The sequence below is a fragment of the Podarcis tiliguerta genome (assembly GCF_965153285.1).
Source record: "Podarcis tiliguerta genome assembly, chromosome: 16".
Taxonomy (NCBI): domain Eukaryota; kingdom Metazoa; phylum Chordata; class Lepidosauria; order Squamata; family Lacertidae; genus Podarcis; species Podarcis tiliguerta.
The window spans coordinates 856,430-874,755 of record NC_139549.1 but is presented as its reverse complement, the minus strand read 5'-3'; the positions used below and the strand labels follow the sequence as shown (position 1 = coordinate 874,755).

Below are 18,326 nucleotides of genomic sequence, written 5' to 3'. Positions count from 1 at the left end.
CTTCAGTACATAACAATTTTAATGTATTTTTAATCTTTGTTGGAAGCAGCCCAGAGTGGCCTGAGAGACAAATATTAAATTACTACTACTACTACTACACCCAAGGGTCATCTAGTCCAACCCCTGCAATGCAGGAATCATGGGTAAAGAATCCTTGACAGATGGCCACCCAGCCTTCTGTAAACTAATGCACACTGTGTGTCTGTGTTACATGTTATTTATATTTCCTTGCAGCAAACTGCAAAAGATATATAGGTCATCTATTTGAAATCCCTGCTCTGCTTAACTGAGCAAACCAGAACACTTAGCTTAAAGAGCCTTAAACCTCTCTCTGTTTGGCCACTCACTTGTGGGAATTATTCTTTGATATATTTTACGTAAATTGTACATTACGAAAGAGAATGCTAGCGAAAGCTCTTGATGTGCATAATATTCACGGAAGACCAACAGGAAAACAGTTCCCTGCTCTCAGGAACTTACAGTTTAAAATCTGAGTGACAGGTGGAAGGGAAGAAAATGACTCTGAGGGTAAACAGAGAAGAACACAGGTTCATCTCAGTTACACCTAATTCCTGTTGATGCCAGCAGGGTAGGATTTTGTGGGCCCCAGTCAGCAGAATAAGCAGGAGGCCCCCCCAAAAAAACATAGCTACAGGACTGCCTTACCTTTGGGGAAGGGTCATAGCTCAGTGGTTAGAGCCTCTGCCCCTGGGCTTAATCCCCGGTCTCCTGGTAGGACTGGGAATATTCCCCACCTGAAACCCTGCCAGTCTCTGTGTAGACGATATTGAGCTCGATGGACAAATCATCGGAGTCAGTATAAGGCAGACGCACCTGTGTTTTCCGCCTTGGCAGAGTGGCTATTAATACTGTAGGGTTTTTCAGAAGAGATGCACTTGCTGTCATTTTGCAGAATTTGCCTCATCACTGCATCCTGGCTGCTGCTGCTGTCTTACCTGGGCAGGTGAAGGGGCTTTTTACTGGCTGGTCTGTTGCAAAGGTGAGTAAGGAATGAATTGACAGACAAGAGAGTGATTGGCAAGGCCACAGGAGAAAGTGAGAGATAGGAGATAGACATGAAAAGGCCACAAACATGACAGCAAAACTTCCAGGATGCCAGACCAAAGGCCCCATCACTTTGCTTTCAGGCAGGGAAATGTCTTCACCCTTAGGCCTCCTTCCATTCTGGGCCACCTTCCAGGGGCCACGTGCCAGCAGTGGGAGGGGCCAGAAGCCAAAGTGGGCGAGGCAATGCATTTAAATTTTACACCTGTGCTGCAGCTTACACACACACACACACACACCTCTATTCTCCATCCAGGCAAATGATTCCAACTCTATGATCTATGTTCAAGAGGCATTATGAGAGTTCAAGGTCACAGTTCAGGCCAGGCAAAAACACCCAAGGAGGGTACAAAGAGGGACAGTGAGAGGTGCATCGTGGGGAGAGTTTGGATGGCCAGAAAGAGAGGTTTAAAGGGCCACATCCCTAGCCCCTGGGGCCAGAGGTTCCCACACACACTCTAGTACAAAAGTAGCTGTTTATACCTGGCCTGCAAAAAAAGGGGGGGGGATTCCATTTCAACTGAGAACCAATTATGAAAGATAGCAGTTATCCTTATAAAAGGTAAAGGGACCCCTGACCATTAGGCCCAGTTGTGGCCGACTCTGGGGTTGCGGCGCTCATCTCGCTTTATTGGCCGAGGGAGCCGGTGTACAGCTTCTGGGTCATGTGGCCAGCATGACTAAGCCGCTTCTGGCGAACCAGAGCAGCACACGGAAACGCCGTTTACCTTCCCACCGGAGTGGTACCTATTGATCTACTTGCACTTTGACGTGCTTTTGAACTGCTAGGTTGGCAGGAGCAGGGACCAAGCATAGGGAGCTCACTCCATCGTGGGGATTCGAACTGCTAACCTTCTGATCGGCAAGTCCTAGGCTCAGTGGTTTAGACCACAGTGCCACCCGCATCCCCAGTTATTCTTGTAGGCCCCTATAAAACCGAGGGGCGGCTCTCCCATAGCTACCTCTGGGGGTTTCTGAGGGGTGGTTCAGACTGGTCACCTATCACAGCAACTGGACCGCTGGGCAGAAGGACATCAGCATCCCCTGGTGACCATCTGGGGTCACTGCAAACATTGCTCCCGGGCACCTGGCAGGTGAGGAGGCCTGCAAAGCAGCGTGCAGAAGAGATGGGTAACCATCACTCCTACCTTGGGGGATCTCAGCCACTCTGCAATCCCAGCTGGGTTCATCCCCAAATGTCCAGTCCAAGGTGACTAAAAGGAGCTGCTTTGTGCCACTGGTTGCATGCCTATTAATTTTTTATTTTATTTTTAAAAATGGGAATGTGGACTGTCTTCAGCTCTGGCTATTGATTGATTGATATATTTATTTAACTGAATCATTTATAATCTGCACTTCCATAAAAGTGTAGCAAAGTGGTCTACTACAGCATATATCGGGCTCTTTGAATTGTTTCCATTCTAGTTGGCCACTATAAAAACTGCTAGGTAACTCTGGTACCTGAATTTGCTTGTTTTTCTCTTTTCCCCCTTTGTTTTGGATCTCTTCGATTGTGATCCTGCAGTTAGAGACTGCCAGCCTTGCTTGTATTTATCACACATATGTCATTCCGGAAACATTTTCATCTGAGGAGTGGAGTAAAAAACTTAATTTAAATGAATAACAAAACTGCCACAGCTCTCCCGCCCTCGCCCTGAATCCTGGGAGTTGTACTTTAAAACACGGTTTTAACAGTGAGTCCGTAAGTGACTGTGGAGGCCAATTCTGGACCCACACGTCCTTCCACAGTGGGGACATTGGTTTCCGGGCAGGAGTTGAACACGGTGTGGATTTGCCAAGTCTGCCTTCCTCTTAGCATGTCTCTCCCTTGCGTCCTGAGTTTGAGTGTCTTCAAAGCCCAGGACACCTTTGGTCAAGGCTGTTCTCCAACCGGAGGGCTCACAGGCCAGTGTTTCCCAAATGTTGGACGTGGGTGGCGCTGTGAGTTAAACCACAGAGCCTAGGACTTGCCGATCGGAAGGTTGGCGGTTCGAATCCCCGAGACGGGGTGAGCTCCCGTTGCTCGGTCCCTGCTCCTGCCAACCTAGCAGTTCAAAAGCACATCAAAGTGAAAGTAGATAAATAGGTACCGCTCCGGCGGGAAGGTAAACGGCGTTTCCATGCGCTGCTCTGGTTCACCAGAAGCGGCTTAGTCATGCTGGCACATGACCCAGAAGCTGTACATTGGCCAATAAAGCGAGGTGAGCGCTGCAACCCCAGAGTCGGCCACGACTGGACCTAATGGTCAGGGGTCCCTTTACCTTTTATACTACATTTTAGATTTGCCTTGAGACAGTCTTTAAACCTCTTTTGTTGACCACCAGCTTTACGCTTTCCATTTTTAAGTTTGGAATAGAGTAGTTGCTTTGGAAGACAATCATCAGGCATCCACACAACATGACCAGTCCAACGAAGTTGATGTTGAAGAATCATTGCTTCGACACGGGTGATTTTTGCTTTTTCCAGTACACTGGCATTAGTTCAACCATCTTCCCAAGAGATGTGTAAAAATTTTCAGAGACACCGTTGATGAAATCTTTCGAGAAGTTGGAGATGGTGTTTATAAGTGGTCCTTTGCCCAAAGAATTACACCCCTAGCGACTCATACTTATAACACATTTAAAAAAACTGATGGGTGAACCCCCACCAACCATAGCTGTCAACTTTTCCCTTTTCTTGCGAGGAATCCTATTCGGAATAAGGGAATTTCCCTTTAAAAAAGGGAAACGTTGACAGCTATGCCACCAACCCAGAGAAGATATTGGGCAGAAGAGCAATGGAAGTCCCTCAAGTTTTCACCTCATGGAAAAACAGGGAGCATTGGGCAACGGAAAGGCTTCCCCTAGGCCTGGCCGGCTCTGCCATTAGGCAGCAGGGTGAGGGGACTGCCTCAGGCGGCGGACCCAGAGGGGTCAGGCAGGCTGGGGCGGCCAGCTGTCAGGGGACAAGCGATGCTAAATTCTCAAGATTAATCTTTTGGAGAATATTCTCGAGAATACTCTCGATTAATGAGACTAGTAGAGAATTTCCATTTAAAATAGGAGAATATTCCTTTTAATGCATGGAAAATGATATAATTTTAAGGCATTGAAAGTGATATAATTAGTTAAGATACATGTTTATTTATGGGTAAACTTGTTCAGATGGCAACCAAAAACTGTAGATACTTTTCTTCAATGGGGCAATGCAGTAAATTCACATTCTTTGATTTTTTGCACCAAACTTGAAAATTCAACATGAATGGCTAGTGTTAATCATTAAGCCTGCCACTAACCGTATATTTACCATCAGCTTTCAATTCTAATTATGTTGTGTATGGTATATAAAATTTGTATATAATTTTTGTATACATGTTGGAAATCATATTATAGCAGGTCCTGTAATGTAATATGACAACGTTTACCGATGTAATATAAGAATGTTAACAAATAAATAAAATGCAAATTCAAAAAAAAAAAAAAAAAAGAGTAGAAGGGAATGCTGGGGGTGGGTTTTTTTTTTTGGGAGGGGGATATATTTTCCTCTGCCTCGGGCAACCCAAAATGTCTTGGGGCCGGCCCTGACCTTAGGCTGTCCCATGACGCTGGGACAGGGACAAAGGAAATGGGGCTGGAGCAGGACTGGGGCATTTCTGGGGGGCGGAAACAGCCTTGCGGAAGAGACCCATTTCCCCCCCTTACCCAGACATTTGACACCCCATAAGAGATATTTTAGGGTCTTCTCTAATCTCTTGAATATTCTAATAATGTATTTTAAAAGCTGTTTTGACCCACCCTTCCCTGACCTCACAGTGAAGGGTGGGTGAGAAATGCAATATAATAAGAATAATGCTATACCAGAGAGGTAAATGGGTGACTTTTTTTTGACAAAAACTCTGTTTCTCCCCTCACTCTGTGAGGAATATTTGCCCACCCCCTCAATTCAGCCCCCTCAGCACTCGTCTTTTGCGGATGAGGCGTCAACTGAATTATTCCTGTTCTTATGGTGTTATTATTTCATAAGATTTATACACTGCTTGATCGAAAACAAACCCCAAACCCTGAAAGCAGCTTACAGACAAAAATTAAAATTACGAATAAGAAGAATGAATAACAATTTAAGACTTTCAAAAAGTTAAAGCGAGTTGCGGCGGATGATGCTGAGAGCCTGAAGTCACTGGACTCAGGTGAAAATGTATGAACATCGGTCAATAATGTAACCGGCCGGAGCAGGGATGGGCAGGAGAGGCACTCTGTGCATGCTCAGAGGGAGAGGGATCAAGCCAGAACACCCCTCATTGGGGAGGGAAACTGCCGAAATAAAAGGAATAAAGGACATTTCCTCCACCTCAAACTCTTCCCTCTGTTTTCTCCTCCCTGTCACATATCAAAACTGTAAGCTCATGTAGGCAGGGAACCTTTTTTTGTTTTTTGTTTTGAAAGGGGGCTCTGGCCCATGGATCTCTGGAATAATAAGAATAAGAAGATAATTTCATTTATGGATGCTTTGCAAAATAACAGGAGGCGATAACCTTGAAGCAATCGGAACAATAGTAATAGTGCAGTTTTATTTGCGGATGTTTTACCAAACTGCAGGAGTCTGAGGTGAGTAATTGTAAAGGCGGCAACAACATTTATTTGTGGACGATTCGCAAAAAGGCAGATGTCTGTGCAATAGTCACATCAAGCACTTTTCTCTATGTATATGTGGTGGTGGGTGAGTATTAGGCAGTGCTTTTTTCTAAAAAATAAATGTGTAGGGGTGCTCTCGTTTTGTCTCAAGAAAATCACCATTTTATAGTTCAGATCTGGAAAAATGAATACAGCAAATGGACAAAAGTATGAAGGTTCACAGTATGTTTAGGGGTATGCGTCCCCCTGTGTCCCCTCCAGAAAAAATGCATGAAGATTCACAAAATGTTTAGGGGTATGCATTATCGCCCCCCCCCCAAATGCCTGTTAGTGAAGGGCAGATAATAATAATAATAATAATAATAATAATAATAGTAATAGTAATAATAATAATAACCCAGCTATTATACATAATAGTACCAGGGCAGACACTTTCTGCAGCCAGCCACCCCTTGCCTCCCCTTCTTGGAAAAGACCTGACATTTGGGAATCTGATCTGATCTCTGATATCAGGCCAGATCCACCCCTAATAAATGCAGTGACAACAACGACAACAGTTGTTGTTGTTGTTGACCTTAGTGCACGCCGAGTGCTGGGGTCCGGGACACAACTGTCAACGTTCCCTTTTTTTAAGGGAAATCCCCTTATTCCGAATAGGATTCCTCGCAAGAAAAGGGCAAAGTGGGCAGCTGTGGCTCCGGGGTTGTTTCTATGGGGTTTTCCTGTGCTGCAGAAGCGGGTTGGACTAGATGCCCCTTTGAACCTCTTCCAAATCTACAGGTCTGTTAACATAGCTGTCCGCTTTCCCCTTGCGAGGAATCCTATTCGGGGTAAGGGAATTTCCCTTGGGAAAAGTGGACAGCTGTGTCTATTAACACAATAAAGAATAGCACTCATGACGATGCAGGAAGGAGACCGGGACTACTGAGGATTAATCATTAACCCACGAATTAAGAATCCATGAAAGGCTTTGCACAAAGCAGCAGCAAAGGCTGCCCGGTGCATGGACAGAAAAGCCAGTGCATTGATCATAATGTTGTTATTGATGAGGATGATGATGAAGGGGGGGTCTCTCCTCCTCTTCCTCCCCCCTCCCACCTGCTGCAGAAGGATCCCTCCTGCAGGAGAGGAGAAGGAGGCAGAGAGGGGAGGGATTAGCTGGGAAGGAGACGGAGGGAGGGCGAAGCTTAAGCCGGGGAGCCTTTCCGTCCGTCCCCCCCCCCCCCCTTGCAGCAGCAGCCTTGAGCTGGAAGGAAAAGAAGAAGGAGAAGGAGGAGGAGGAGGAGGAAGAGGAAGGAGAGGCAAGGAGCCCCGGGAGGGAGGGAGGGAGGAGAGGTCGCCTGCGCCCTTGCCGCTGCTGCGCCCCCATTGCTTTCCCTTTTGCGCCCTGCGCCCTCCTTCCTTCCTTCCCCCCCTTCCTCCTTCCCTCCTTCCCTGCCGCCCCTCCCTCTTGTTTAGGGCCGGGGGGGGGGCTGCTGGGCAGGGCTGCCTCCTCCCGAGAGGGGTGGGGAAGCGGGGCTGGGAAAGGCTGGGGCTCGGAGGTCTGCAGCTAGGCCTCGCCTTCCCGGGGAGAAAAGGGAGGAAAAACCTCGCCGGAGGAAGCGCAGCCAAAGGGTGGTGCTTTCGCTGTGTTTTTAAAGTAGTGGTGGTAATAATACAGCCCTCGGGAGGCAGGAAGGGCTTGCAAAAGGGGGGGGGGGCTGTTTCTAGGCCATTGCACAGAGAGGGAAGGGGGAGAATTCCCCCTCCAGGGGTAGGAAAAAGAGGAGGCGCTGCTGCTGCTGCTGCAGAGGCAGAGATGGTGGCTGCTGCAAGGAGGGGGCTTCCATTGCAGCCGCCTCCCCCCCTCTCTGGGCTGATGTGTTTGTCCTTCCTCTTGCCCTGCAAAGATCCAGAGGACTGAGGAGGAGGAGGAGGAGGAAGAAGGAGGAAAAAGAAGGAGGAAGGGGGACGCGCCCGCCCGCCTCTTCCATGGAGGGTCCCTTCTTCGCCCATTCATTTCTGGAGCTGCGGATCCGGAGCTGCGAAACGAGGCTGCTGCCCCCCTTCCGAGGGAAGCGGGGCGAGAGGTAGAGAGGAGGCGAGGAGGAGAAAACAACTTCGGAGGACATTTTCCTTTTCCTTTCCTTTTTTGCAAGGAGGCTTCTTCGCAACAAGGACCCCAAACCTTCCCCACCCCTTTCCCTCCCCTCCCTTCCTCCTTTCCAGCACCCCCTCCCCCATGCCACATTCTGGGTTTGTGTCTGTATTTCTTGGCTTAATTTATTCCCCGCTCTCTGCACGACAGCATTGTGTTATGGGATGTGTGTGTGTGTATATATGTATACATATATACATACATAGATATATATCTCCAGTGTTTTCCCCCAAGAAATAATTAAGAACCCCCTTTTTTATTTAAATGATCGAACTGGACGTTGGCACTGCACATTTTTAATTTATTTATTCAAGATTCCGAGGATCCCAAGCGCAGGAAAGAGAAAAGCAACTGATTTGAGAGGATAAGTTGGTCACATCTCTCTCTCTCTCTTTGCTACTTAAAGGAAAAGGCCGCAGCGTAAAAGCCCGATATTTTATTCCGTCTGTGTTGTGTGTGTGTCTCTCTCTCACTGCAAACAGAAGAACAGCTGGTAAAACTGGATTATAAGGATGTTTTGATCTGTGTTTTGCAGTTAAGACTTTAATATTTGGATGGGAATCTCTGCCACTGTTCCAGTTGGCTCTTCCGATCCCGTTCATAACCTTGGAAAAAGTTTTTTTGGGGGGAGATAGAGTGGGAGAGTTAATTTGAAAAGGAGAGTCGTCAAGAAGAAGAAGAAGAGGAGGAAAAAGAATAAGAAGAATCTGGTCCTGCAAGGGCTGGGGGACGATGCCTGGAGAATACAAACCCCGGGAGGTGATGGACTGGCAGACCCCCGGCTCTTGACTGCAGGAGGAGAAATCACTTTTCCCTTCTTGCCTCTCTCTTCCTGGGGAGAGGGAAGGAAGATTTGCAGCGGAAATCATTTTCGCCAGGAAGAAAACGACGCCCCCCACCTCCCGCACCCAGGTAGCCAAAGACCCAGGGTGAGCCCCCTGGTGTGCTGGATTTGACCGCAAGCCATGAACATGAGGCCACCTCAGACTGCACTGGACAGGTAGGTGATGGTGGTTGGGGTTTTTTTTGGGGGGGGGGTTAGTGGTGGTGCTGGGTTTGCTCAACGTGGTTGAGGTTCGGTGGCTGCTGGTCGATTTATGAATGGGTGAACGTAAGCCCGTGCGGGGGAAGGAAGGATGGCTGGAGCCCAGATGGCTGGTGGGTTGGCCTTCGCTCAAGACGCTGGTAATGGTCATGCGACTTGGCCCTGCCGAGGGGGGAATGCCCTGTCTGGCTTTCTCTTTCTCTGCCTCTGTTGCATTTGGGTTGATCCTTAAGTGCCTTGAAGCAGCTGAACTTTATTCGAGTTGTCCCATTCCCCCAGCCCTTGCATTCCAGTTTCCTCTATTTGTTTGGTCCATGGAGGCTATGGTGGTTTTCAAACTTGGTGCCAGGGAATTCTGGGAGGTGTCTAGAGATGGGCAGATCAAGAAGAGCCTGTTCTTCTGTGACCTATCTACTCGCTGTTCCAAGGGGGGGGCGGTGGTGGTGTCCCTCCAGACTGCAACTCCCATCAGCACCGGCCGATGAGAATTGTATTTCCAATATCTTGAGGGCACCTCCTGCTGCATAATGTGGGTGCCATAGCTGAGCACAGAGTGTGTTCTGGAGTGCCCTGTTGAGTCACTTGGGGTTATGTTGAGATCCACATGGGATGCAGGTGGCGCCCCACAGAGCCTAGGACTTGCCGATCAGAAGGTCGGCGGTTCGAATCCCCACGACGGGGTGAGCTCCCGTTGCTCGGTCCCTGCTCCTGCTTACCTAGCAGTTCGAAAGCATGCCAGTGCAAGTAGATAAATAGGTACCACTCCGGAGGGAAGGTGAACGGCGTTTCTGTGCGCTGCTCTGTTTCGCCAGAAGCGGCTTGGTCATGCTGGCCACATGACCCGGAAGCTGTACGCCGGCTCCCTCGGCCAGTAATGCGAGATGAGCGCCACAACCCCAGAGTCGGCCCTGACTGGACCTAATGGTCAGGGGTCCCTTTACCTATGTTGAAATACAGGTGGCCAGGGCTCTGCATGGACTAAGTGTGCTCCATAGAGCACCCCCCAGAATTCTTAACAATACACAAGGATTCCCTGGCAGGTAGGTCAGTAGTGTAGGAACTATCCAGCCTGGAGGTAGAGAGTCTGGAACGCCCAAACATCCCACGTAGGGCCCACTTTGTGATAAACCTAACTGACGAAGCAGCGCCCTGGTGTGATCCCATGTATGCGCCAGAGGAGTTGCAACAACCTGGCTGTCACCACCCTAAACATCATCGTGTGGCCGGTGGTGTGAACCCATGAACCACGACCAAGCAATGTCTGATTCCATCAGCAGTAGCCGGAATTAATGGGCCTGGGTTTACAAACGGGGGCAATTCACAGAAGACGGGTCCATCAGTTGCTCCTAAATGTGATGGCTGTGTTGAAACGTCCACATCCAGGGGCAGTCTAATTCTGGAGCCCGTCTGGTGTTTTCCCTCACCCCCTCCTGGCTTCCTGGAGACACCTGTGAGAAGCAGGATGCTGGACTAGACAGCACTGGCCTGGTGCAGCTGCGCAAAGCTCCTCTGTCGCCTGTGGCAAGTTAACTGCCTGGCCTCATTTAAGATGTTGGTACACATGCAATCGGAGCTGGGACCCACATGCTTCCTGGGATGCCTCCCCAATACCTTCCTGTCATTGCTTCTCGATCTATAGTGGAGGTCCTTTGCGTGAGTGAGGCCAGTGATGTGGGGCAGGGCTTTCTCTGTGGAGGCCCCCCACTTGTGAAACCCGCTTCCGGCTGAGGTTCAGTTGTTCCCCTCTCCCATTTTGTCAACGTTCAGGATATTAAAGCGTATTTATTCCAACAGGCTTTGAGCAGCTAGTGATAAATATTTTTAACAAATTGATTTGTCATAATGTTAGCTGTTGTTTTGTGATAGTTGCATTGTGTTTCAAGGTGGTTCTTGGATTCCCTGGATCTTGGCAAGAGGAAGATCGGGATAGGCGGACAATGAGTGTATAAATCCCGCCCCCGCCACCATGACCGAAAGAGCCCCCACACATGAATAACTGAAGGGGAAAGGAAGGCTCGTGTCCTGCTGGTGGGCTTCCCATGATGGGCATCTGGTTATAATAATAATAATATTATTATAATAATTTATTATTTATACCCCACCCATCTGGCTGGGTTTCCCCAGCCACTCTGGGCGGCTTCCAACAAAATATTAAAATACAGTAATGCATAAAACATGAAAAGCTTCCCTAAACAGTGCTGCCTTCACGTGTCTTCTAAAAGTCAGACAGCTTATTTGCTTGACATCTGATGGGAGGGCGTTCCACAGGGCAGGTGTCACTACCAAGAAGGCCCTCTGCCTGGTTCCCTGTAACTTGGCTTCTCGCAGGGAGGGAACCGCCAGAAGGCCCTCGGAGCTGGACCTCAGTGTCCAGGCAGAACGATGGGGGTGGAGACGCTCCTTCAGGTCTACTGGGCTGAGGCCACCGTGAGGACAGGAGGCTGGACTGGGTGGGTCCACTTTGGCCTGATCCAGCAGGGTCTTCTTATGTTCTTGTAACTGTAATTCTGAAGCATAAAGTGCATCTGGTGGTGATGTTAGTAGCACATTTCTTTGTAGACGTCTGTTTGCCTTTGGCGGGGTGGAGACCTTAATCAGACCGGCAGCCTCATGGGCCGTGTTTGATGGGCCTCCCAGGCTGCCCGCTTGTTCACTGATGGTCACGGTGGCATCTGATGGGTCTTCAGGCCTGCTTTCCCCATGGATCCAGCCACACCTCACCTCAGGTGTGGGAGAGGTGGACACTGTCTGGGAGGAGCTGGGCCAAACTTTACCTGGTGGCCAGAGGTTCCCCATGCCTGGCCTGTGACGCTGTAATGCCTTGGGGGTGGGAAGGCACGAAGGCTTTTTTTCTGAGTAGGGTTTGGGGGTTTGCCTTCTACTTTCCCCTCTTCTTCCACACCCACCTGATGTTGGTCTGGGCTGGCAAACGGGAGGCAGAAGTGTTTGCAGATCCATATCTTCTATTTCAAATATTCTGCACCCTGCTTTTCCATGGGTTTTTTTTACAGCAGTGAGTCACGTTAAAAGACGTGGTTAAGTCACATCAGCACTGCAAACTCAGCAGCAAAAGGGACGGTGCAAGAAATCATAGAATTCCAGAGTTGGAAGGGACCCTAAGGATCAGCTTGTCCAAATGTCTGCTATGCAGGAATCGCAGCTAAAGCATCCCTGACAGAAATAATAATAATAATAATAATAATAATAATAATAATAATAATAATAATTTATTTATATTCCAGCCACTTTGGGCGGCTTCCAACAAAATATTAAAATACAGTAATGCATCAAACATTAAAAGCTTCCCTAAACAGGGCTGCCTTCAGATGTCTTCTAAAAGTCAGATAGTTGTTTATTTCCTTGACATCTGGTGGGAGGGCGTTCCACAGGGTGGACGCCACCACCAAGAAGGCCCTCTGCCTGGTTCCCTGTAACTTGGCTTCTTGCAGGGAGGGAACCACCAGAAGGCCCTCGGAGCTGGACTTCAGTGTCCGGGCTGAATGATGGGGGGTGGAGACACTCCTTCAGGTATACTGGACTGAGGTTGTTTAGGGCTTTCAAGGTCAGCACCAACATTTTGACTTGTGCTCGGAAACGTACAGGGAGTCAGTGTAGGTCTTTCAAGACCGGTGTTATGTGGTCTCTGCGGCCGCTCCCAGTCCCCAGTCTAGCTGCCACATTCTGAATCAATTGTAGTTTCCGGGTCACCTTCAAAGACAGCCCCACGTAGAGCGCATTGCAGTAGTCCAAGTGGGAGATAACCAGAGCATGCACCACTCTGGGCAGACTGTCTGCAGGCAGGTAGGGTCTCAGCCTGCGTACCAGATGGAGCTAGTAAACACCCAACCAACCCTTCCACTGTCAAACTGCTCTTACTGTAGGAAAGTTCTTCCTATTGTCTTTCTTGTAACTTGAATATATTGCTTTGAGTCCTGCTCTCTGGAGAAGCAGAAAACCAGTTTGCTCCATCTTCCACGTCACAACCCTTCAGATATTTGACGATGGCTGTCATGTCCTCTATCATTCTTCTAAGGCTAAGCAGACCCAACTCCAGCTGTTCCTCATCAGGCTTGGTTTCCAAACCCTTGATCATCTTGGTCGCCCCCCTCTGCACACACGCCAGCTTCTCAATATCCTTAAACAGGGGGCCCCAGAACTGGACGCAGGACTCCAGGTGGAGCCTGACCAAGGCAGGATAGAGTGGTACCATGCATGGACGAAGCCAAGCCTTTATTGGGGGAGGGAGCAGAACTGAGCTATCTGTGACACGATTGGTCAGTTAAGTGTTTTTGTTTATTTACTTGATGGGGGGGGCAGCTGCCCCTCCCCCCCATGGCTACGCCCATGGCACTATGACTTCCCTTGAAACCAGAAAGCAATTTGCTGTGCCAAGTGCCCTCTGAGATACCCACCTTGCCTTAAACCCGTTCATGATGGGTCTGTTTGAGGAAGGAGTTCCATGCAGCTGTATAATAGATTTTTTAAATTTAGTTTTATTTTGAAAAAGGATTTATATATTGATTTTTTCACACAACCTAACAAATCAGTGTACAACATAATTTAACAATATTGTAAAACTTGCAGCAAAACATTCGTACCTAATTGCAGATTGTACGTAACAACTTCTAATAATAATTTTTTTAAAAATAAATGTATTTATACCCTGCCCTCCACTGCCAGAACCGGGCTCAGGGTGGCTAACACTAATCAAATTACAATAAAACATAATGGGGGGGGGGACCAAAACAACAACAACAGTTAATTAAAATATGGGTTAAAGTACAATTTAAAATGCAGCCTCATTTTAATAGTAGCCCATAAATCAAAACCGTAAGGGGAGGGAAACATAAGGGTCAGACTGGTCCCATAACCAGGGTGAAAGCCGGACCGAAACAGATCCAGAGGCGATGTTTCATCCAGAAACCTACCAAGCTGTTCGGCAACCGCTCTCTGAGTTACCTTACCCAGTTACGGAAGATTCAAAACCGGGCGGTAATTGAATAGATCTAAAGGATCTAGAGATGTTTTCTTTAAGAGCGGGCGCACCGCTGCTTCCTTCAACTCCCCTGGGACAGGTTGATGATATCACCCAGGGGGGGTCCGCATCTCGTCTGGCCACGCTCTAATCAGCCAGGACGGGCACGGGTCAAGGGGGCAAGTGGTGGGTCTTCCAGCTTGGAGGAATCTGTCTACATCGGCGGGGAGTATCCGATCGAAGTGGTCCAATCCTGGACTCGAGGACAGTATGCACTAATCCTCATCCCATTGGACACGATGAGTGCAGCAGGCTTCCTTCTCCATGGTCTGAGGACAAGTGGACCATGCCTCTTCTCACATGACATGGGGAGGCAAACTCCATCTCTGGCTGAAGGAGAGGGCTAGGTAGGTCTCCCCTTTGCTGTTTTCCTGGGAGACAGTGGGCGCAGTCTCCCATGGGCCGCTAGTCCTTGACCAATGGCAGAAGGACGCATCCTGTGCTGCCCTTCTGCTTTGGTAGCTGATCTGAGGATTAACATGTCTGTGAAGAGCGATGATAATCCCAATTATGTATTCTCCAGTAGTACTTATCCTCCAGGGGAAAGGGTCATAACTCAGTGGTAGGTAGAGCAGCTGCGTTGCTTGCAGAAGGCCCCAGGTTCAGTCCCTAATGGCATCTTCAGGGAGGGCTGTGTAAAACTCCTGCCTGAAACCTTGGAGAGCCAATGCCAGTCAGTGTGTACAATGCTGAGCTTGAGGGACTTGGAAAAAGCAGCTTCCTAGCGCTGTGGTCTAAACCACAGAGCCTAGGCTTGCCGATCAGAAGGTCAGCAGTTCGAATCCCCAAGACGGGGTGAGCTCCCGTTGCTCGGCCCCTGCTCCTGCCCTCCTAGCAGTTCAAAAGCACGTCAAGGTGCAAGTAGATAAATAGGTATCGCTCCAGCGGGAAGGTAAACGGCGTTTCCGTGCGCTGCTCTGGTTCGCCAGAAGCGGCTTAGTCATGCTGGCCACAGGACCCAGAAGCTGTATGCCGGCTCTCGCCAGTAAAGCGAGATGAGCGCTGCAACCCGAGTCAGTCACGACTGGACCTAATGGTCAGGGGTCCCTTTACCTTTATGTTCATAAGAACATAAGCAGAGTCTACTTCATCAGGCTAAATGGGGCCCATCTCGTCCAGCATCCTATGGCCAATAAGATGCCTGTGGGAATCTTTCAAGCAGGATGCGAGCACAAGAGCTCTCTGCCTTTGGTTTCCAGCAACTAGAAGAATCCTATGGGTGTGCGGTTTTTTGGGGGGGGGGGAGTGGAGGAGCCACCTACTTAATTATTATATGCGGCCCTCCTTAAAGGTAAAGGGACGCCTGACCGTTAGGTCCAGTCGTGACCGACTCTGGGGTTGTGGCGCTCATCTCACTTTATTGGCTGAGGAAGCCGGCGTACAAACGCCGTTTACCTTCCCGCCAGAGTGGTACCTATTTATCTACTTGCACTTTGATGTGCTTTCGAACTGCTAGGTTGGCGGGAGCAGGGACCGAGCAACGGGAGCTCACCCCGTTGTGGGGATTCAAACCACCGGCCTTCTGATCAGCAAGCCCTAGGCTCTGTGGTTTAACCCACAGCGCCACCCTCCTTAACCCTGGCCAAATTCCTCGCTCTGTCTTTGAGACTGGAAACACCAGATACCGCTTGCTCTCATCAGCCCAGTCTTGGGCCTTAGATGGAGATGGTTCCTCTAGAGTTAGCAGTGTTAGAAACACAGACATAGAAGCTAATCACCAAACGGCGCCTTAAACCTGGATTATGGTTGCCATACAGAATGTCTAGGTGGCATTTTTTTTTTTTACAATGAAATAATAATAATAGTAATAATAATTCATGAGAGGGGACTTGGACCGTGATCTCCCAGGTCCTGCACTCTTAACTACCGCACCACACTGGCTTCCTGCAGTACTTCTGCTTCGGGCAGCTATATAAAGTAAGTAAGTAGGTAAATAAATAAGTATGGGGAAAGCAAAATGTACTTGACTTTGTTTCATGTTTTAATGAGTTGTAAACCACTTTTGAGATTTTTTTCTTTATAGAGGGGTATAGAAATGAAATCATTCGTTCATTTCCATTTAGAGCATTTAATAAACCACTTGTTGGGAAAAAATAATACAGTGGTGCCTTGCAAGACGAAAAGAATCCGTTCCGGGAGTCTTTTCGTCTTGCGGTTTTTTCGTCTTGCGAAGCAAGCCCATTGACGGAGTAGTGCTATTAGCGCTATTGGCTAAAAAAGGGCTAAAAACGGCTTTTTTGGGGGGGGGATTAGCGGTTTTGCTGCTAAAATGCTTTTAGCAGCTTAGCGATTCAGAATAAGGGGTTTTGGAGCAAAAAATAATAATTCGATTTTTTTCGTCAATTTTCGTCTTGCGAAGCAAGCCCATAGGGAAATTCGTCTTGCGAAGCGCCTCTGCAGACGGAAAACCCTTTCGTCTTGCGGGTTTTCCGTCTTGCGAGGCATTCGTCTTGCGGGGCACCACTGTATGTATATATATATATATATATATATATATATGCAGGTTTTGGTGTCCTCGGGTGTCTTCCCGTGTAAAAGTTGGGGTGTCTAGGCGACGTTTCGACGAGGTCTCACTCGTCATCTTCAGGCTGGTGCTTTCGGCTTCTTGTTACTGGAACAGAGCAGGATCTCAGTGTTTGAGTTCCTATAAATACTGTTGAGGAGGTGTGGTGTATAGCCTCCAATGTTCTGGGCAGAGAGGAGGTTCCCAGGCTAGTGTGCCTTTTCTTCTTTTGTTCCTTAATTACTTGAGGGATATCTTGGGTGATTTCTTGAGTGATTTCCTGAATCCCACTTAGGTGGGTCATTAGGTGTGGATTAGTTGCTAAAGCCTTCGTGTCTTGAACTCTTGAACTTTGTGAAGAGTTTTTCTGAGAAGATGGCTGTACTGCACTTGGTTGTGCTCTGGCTTGGCTTCGTGTATAGGGGCGAGCTGTGGTTTTGTGGCCTGTGCCAGCCAGATCTGTGTAGGGATTGCAGGGGGGTGCAGCATCCGGAGGTGCCACCCTGGTTTGGCTACTGGATGGTGTCTGTAATTTATCTGTGGAGAGGGTCTGGGTTTGGGTCTGGTGTGGTTGATTGGTGATGGCGTTCTGTGTGCCTCTGGATCTGGTGTCAGATTTTGTGGGGAGGGCTAATTTCCAGATGTCTGGCAAGCGGGATGTGTCGTCACGCTTGTTCATGTTGTGAGGGTGTTTCTCTATCTCGATGGCTTCCATGATTATTCTCTTGTGGTGATGTTCCATGTTAAAGAGCAATTTGGAATCTGCAAAATTAATTTCGTGTCCTGTTTCTTTCATGTGTTGGAAAAGGGAGGAAGTTTTTTCTTCTTTTTTGACGGCATTCTTGTGTTCTGCGATCCGTGCATTTATTCGTCTGTTTGTTTGTCCAATGTACGTGGCTGGGCAGACTTTGCAGGGTATTTCATAGACCCCTTGGTTTTCCAACTGAATTTTATCCTTGGGGTTTCTGAGGATATTGGCTATTTTTTGGTTGGTGCAAAAGGCTGTTTTGATATTGTGTTTATGGAGGATTTTGCTAATTTTATCTGTAGTGCCCTTGATATAAGGAAGGAGGGCTATGCCATTGTTTTCTTCTGTGTCTTGGTTTTTGGGGGGTGTTTCTTTTTGGATTAGCTTCGTAACCCTGTTTTGCTGGTATCCATTGGCAATTAACACATTTGAGAGATTCTGTAACTCAGTTGTCAAGTGGTCTTCGTCAGCCAGGCGTTTGGTTCTGGAGATGAGAGTCTTGGCTACGGAGTTTATTTGTGCAGGGTGGTGGTGTGATTGTGCATGTAAGTAGCGGTTGGTGTGTGTTTTTTTCCGGTAGATAGTGTGTCCTAGGGAGCCATCAGGTTTTTTGTAGATTAGGACGTCAAGGAAGGGAAGTTGGTTGTTGGCTTCTATTTCCATAGTGAATTGTATTTTGGGGTGTAGGCTGTTGAGATGTGTGAGGAAGCTATCCAGTTTTTCCTTCCCGTGTGGCCAAATTACAAAGGTGTCGTCAACATATCTGAGCCAAAGTTTGGGTTTGTGTTCTGACTTGTCTAAAGCATTGGTTTCAAAGTGTTCCATGTACAGGTTAGCGATGACCGGTGAGAGGGGTGATCCCATAGGTGCTCCTTCTATCTGTTTGTATCTTTGTCCATTGTGGATGAAGTACGTGTTGGTTAGGCAGTGGTTGGTCAGGTCCAAGATGTATTCGGGGGGATTGTATTTGTTTTGAATGGCTGTCAAGGCTTCATTAATGGGCACTTGTGTGAAGAGAGATACAACATCGAAGCTCACAAGTAGGTCATTGGGTTGTAGGTTTTGCTTCTTTATTGTTTCTATGAACTGGAAGGAGTTTGGAACGTGTGAAGAGATGGATTCTGCATAGGGCTGAAGTTGCTTGGCGAGAAATTTAGCGAGATTTTGTAGAGGTGAGCCTATG

General features: G+C 48.2%; 2 protein-coding genes across 7 annotated transcripts in view; one reads left to right on the top strand and one right to left on the bottom strand.

Annotated features, from left to right (window-relative positions):
* Window positions 1-18,326, bottom strand: part of LOC310666072 (uncharacterized protein) — a 1,539,811-nt gene that overhangs the window by 1,134,683 nt on the left and 386,802 nt on the right. The gene's annotated exons all lie outside the window — the stretch shown is intronic.
* ARHGEF11 (Rho guanine nucleotide exchange factor 11) overlaps window positions 6,633-18,326 on the top strand; it is a 66,471-nt gene continuing 54,777 nt past the window's right edge. For 3 of the 5 annotated variants that reach the window (XM_083416415.1, XM_083416416.1, XM_083416413.1), the window contains exon 1: window positions 6,635-8,812. In XM_083416415.1, the coding sequence (XP_083272541.1) occupies window positions 8,778-8,812 (35 nt within the window). In that variant the 5' untranslated portion in view covers window positions 6,635-8,777. Of the gene's footprint in view, window positions 8,813-18,326 lie in introns of all 5 variants that reach the window. The other 2 variants (XM_083416412.1, XM_083416414.1) reach the window with 2 other exon arrangements.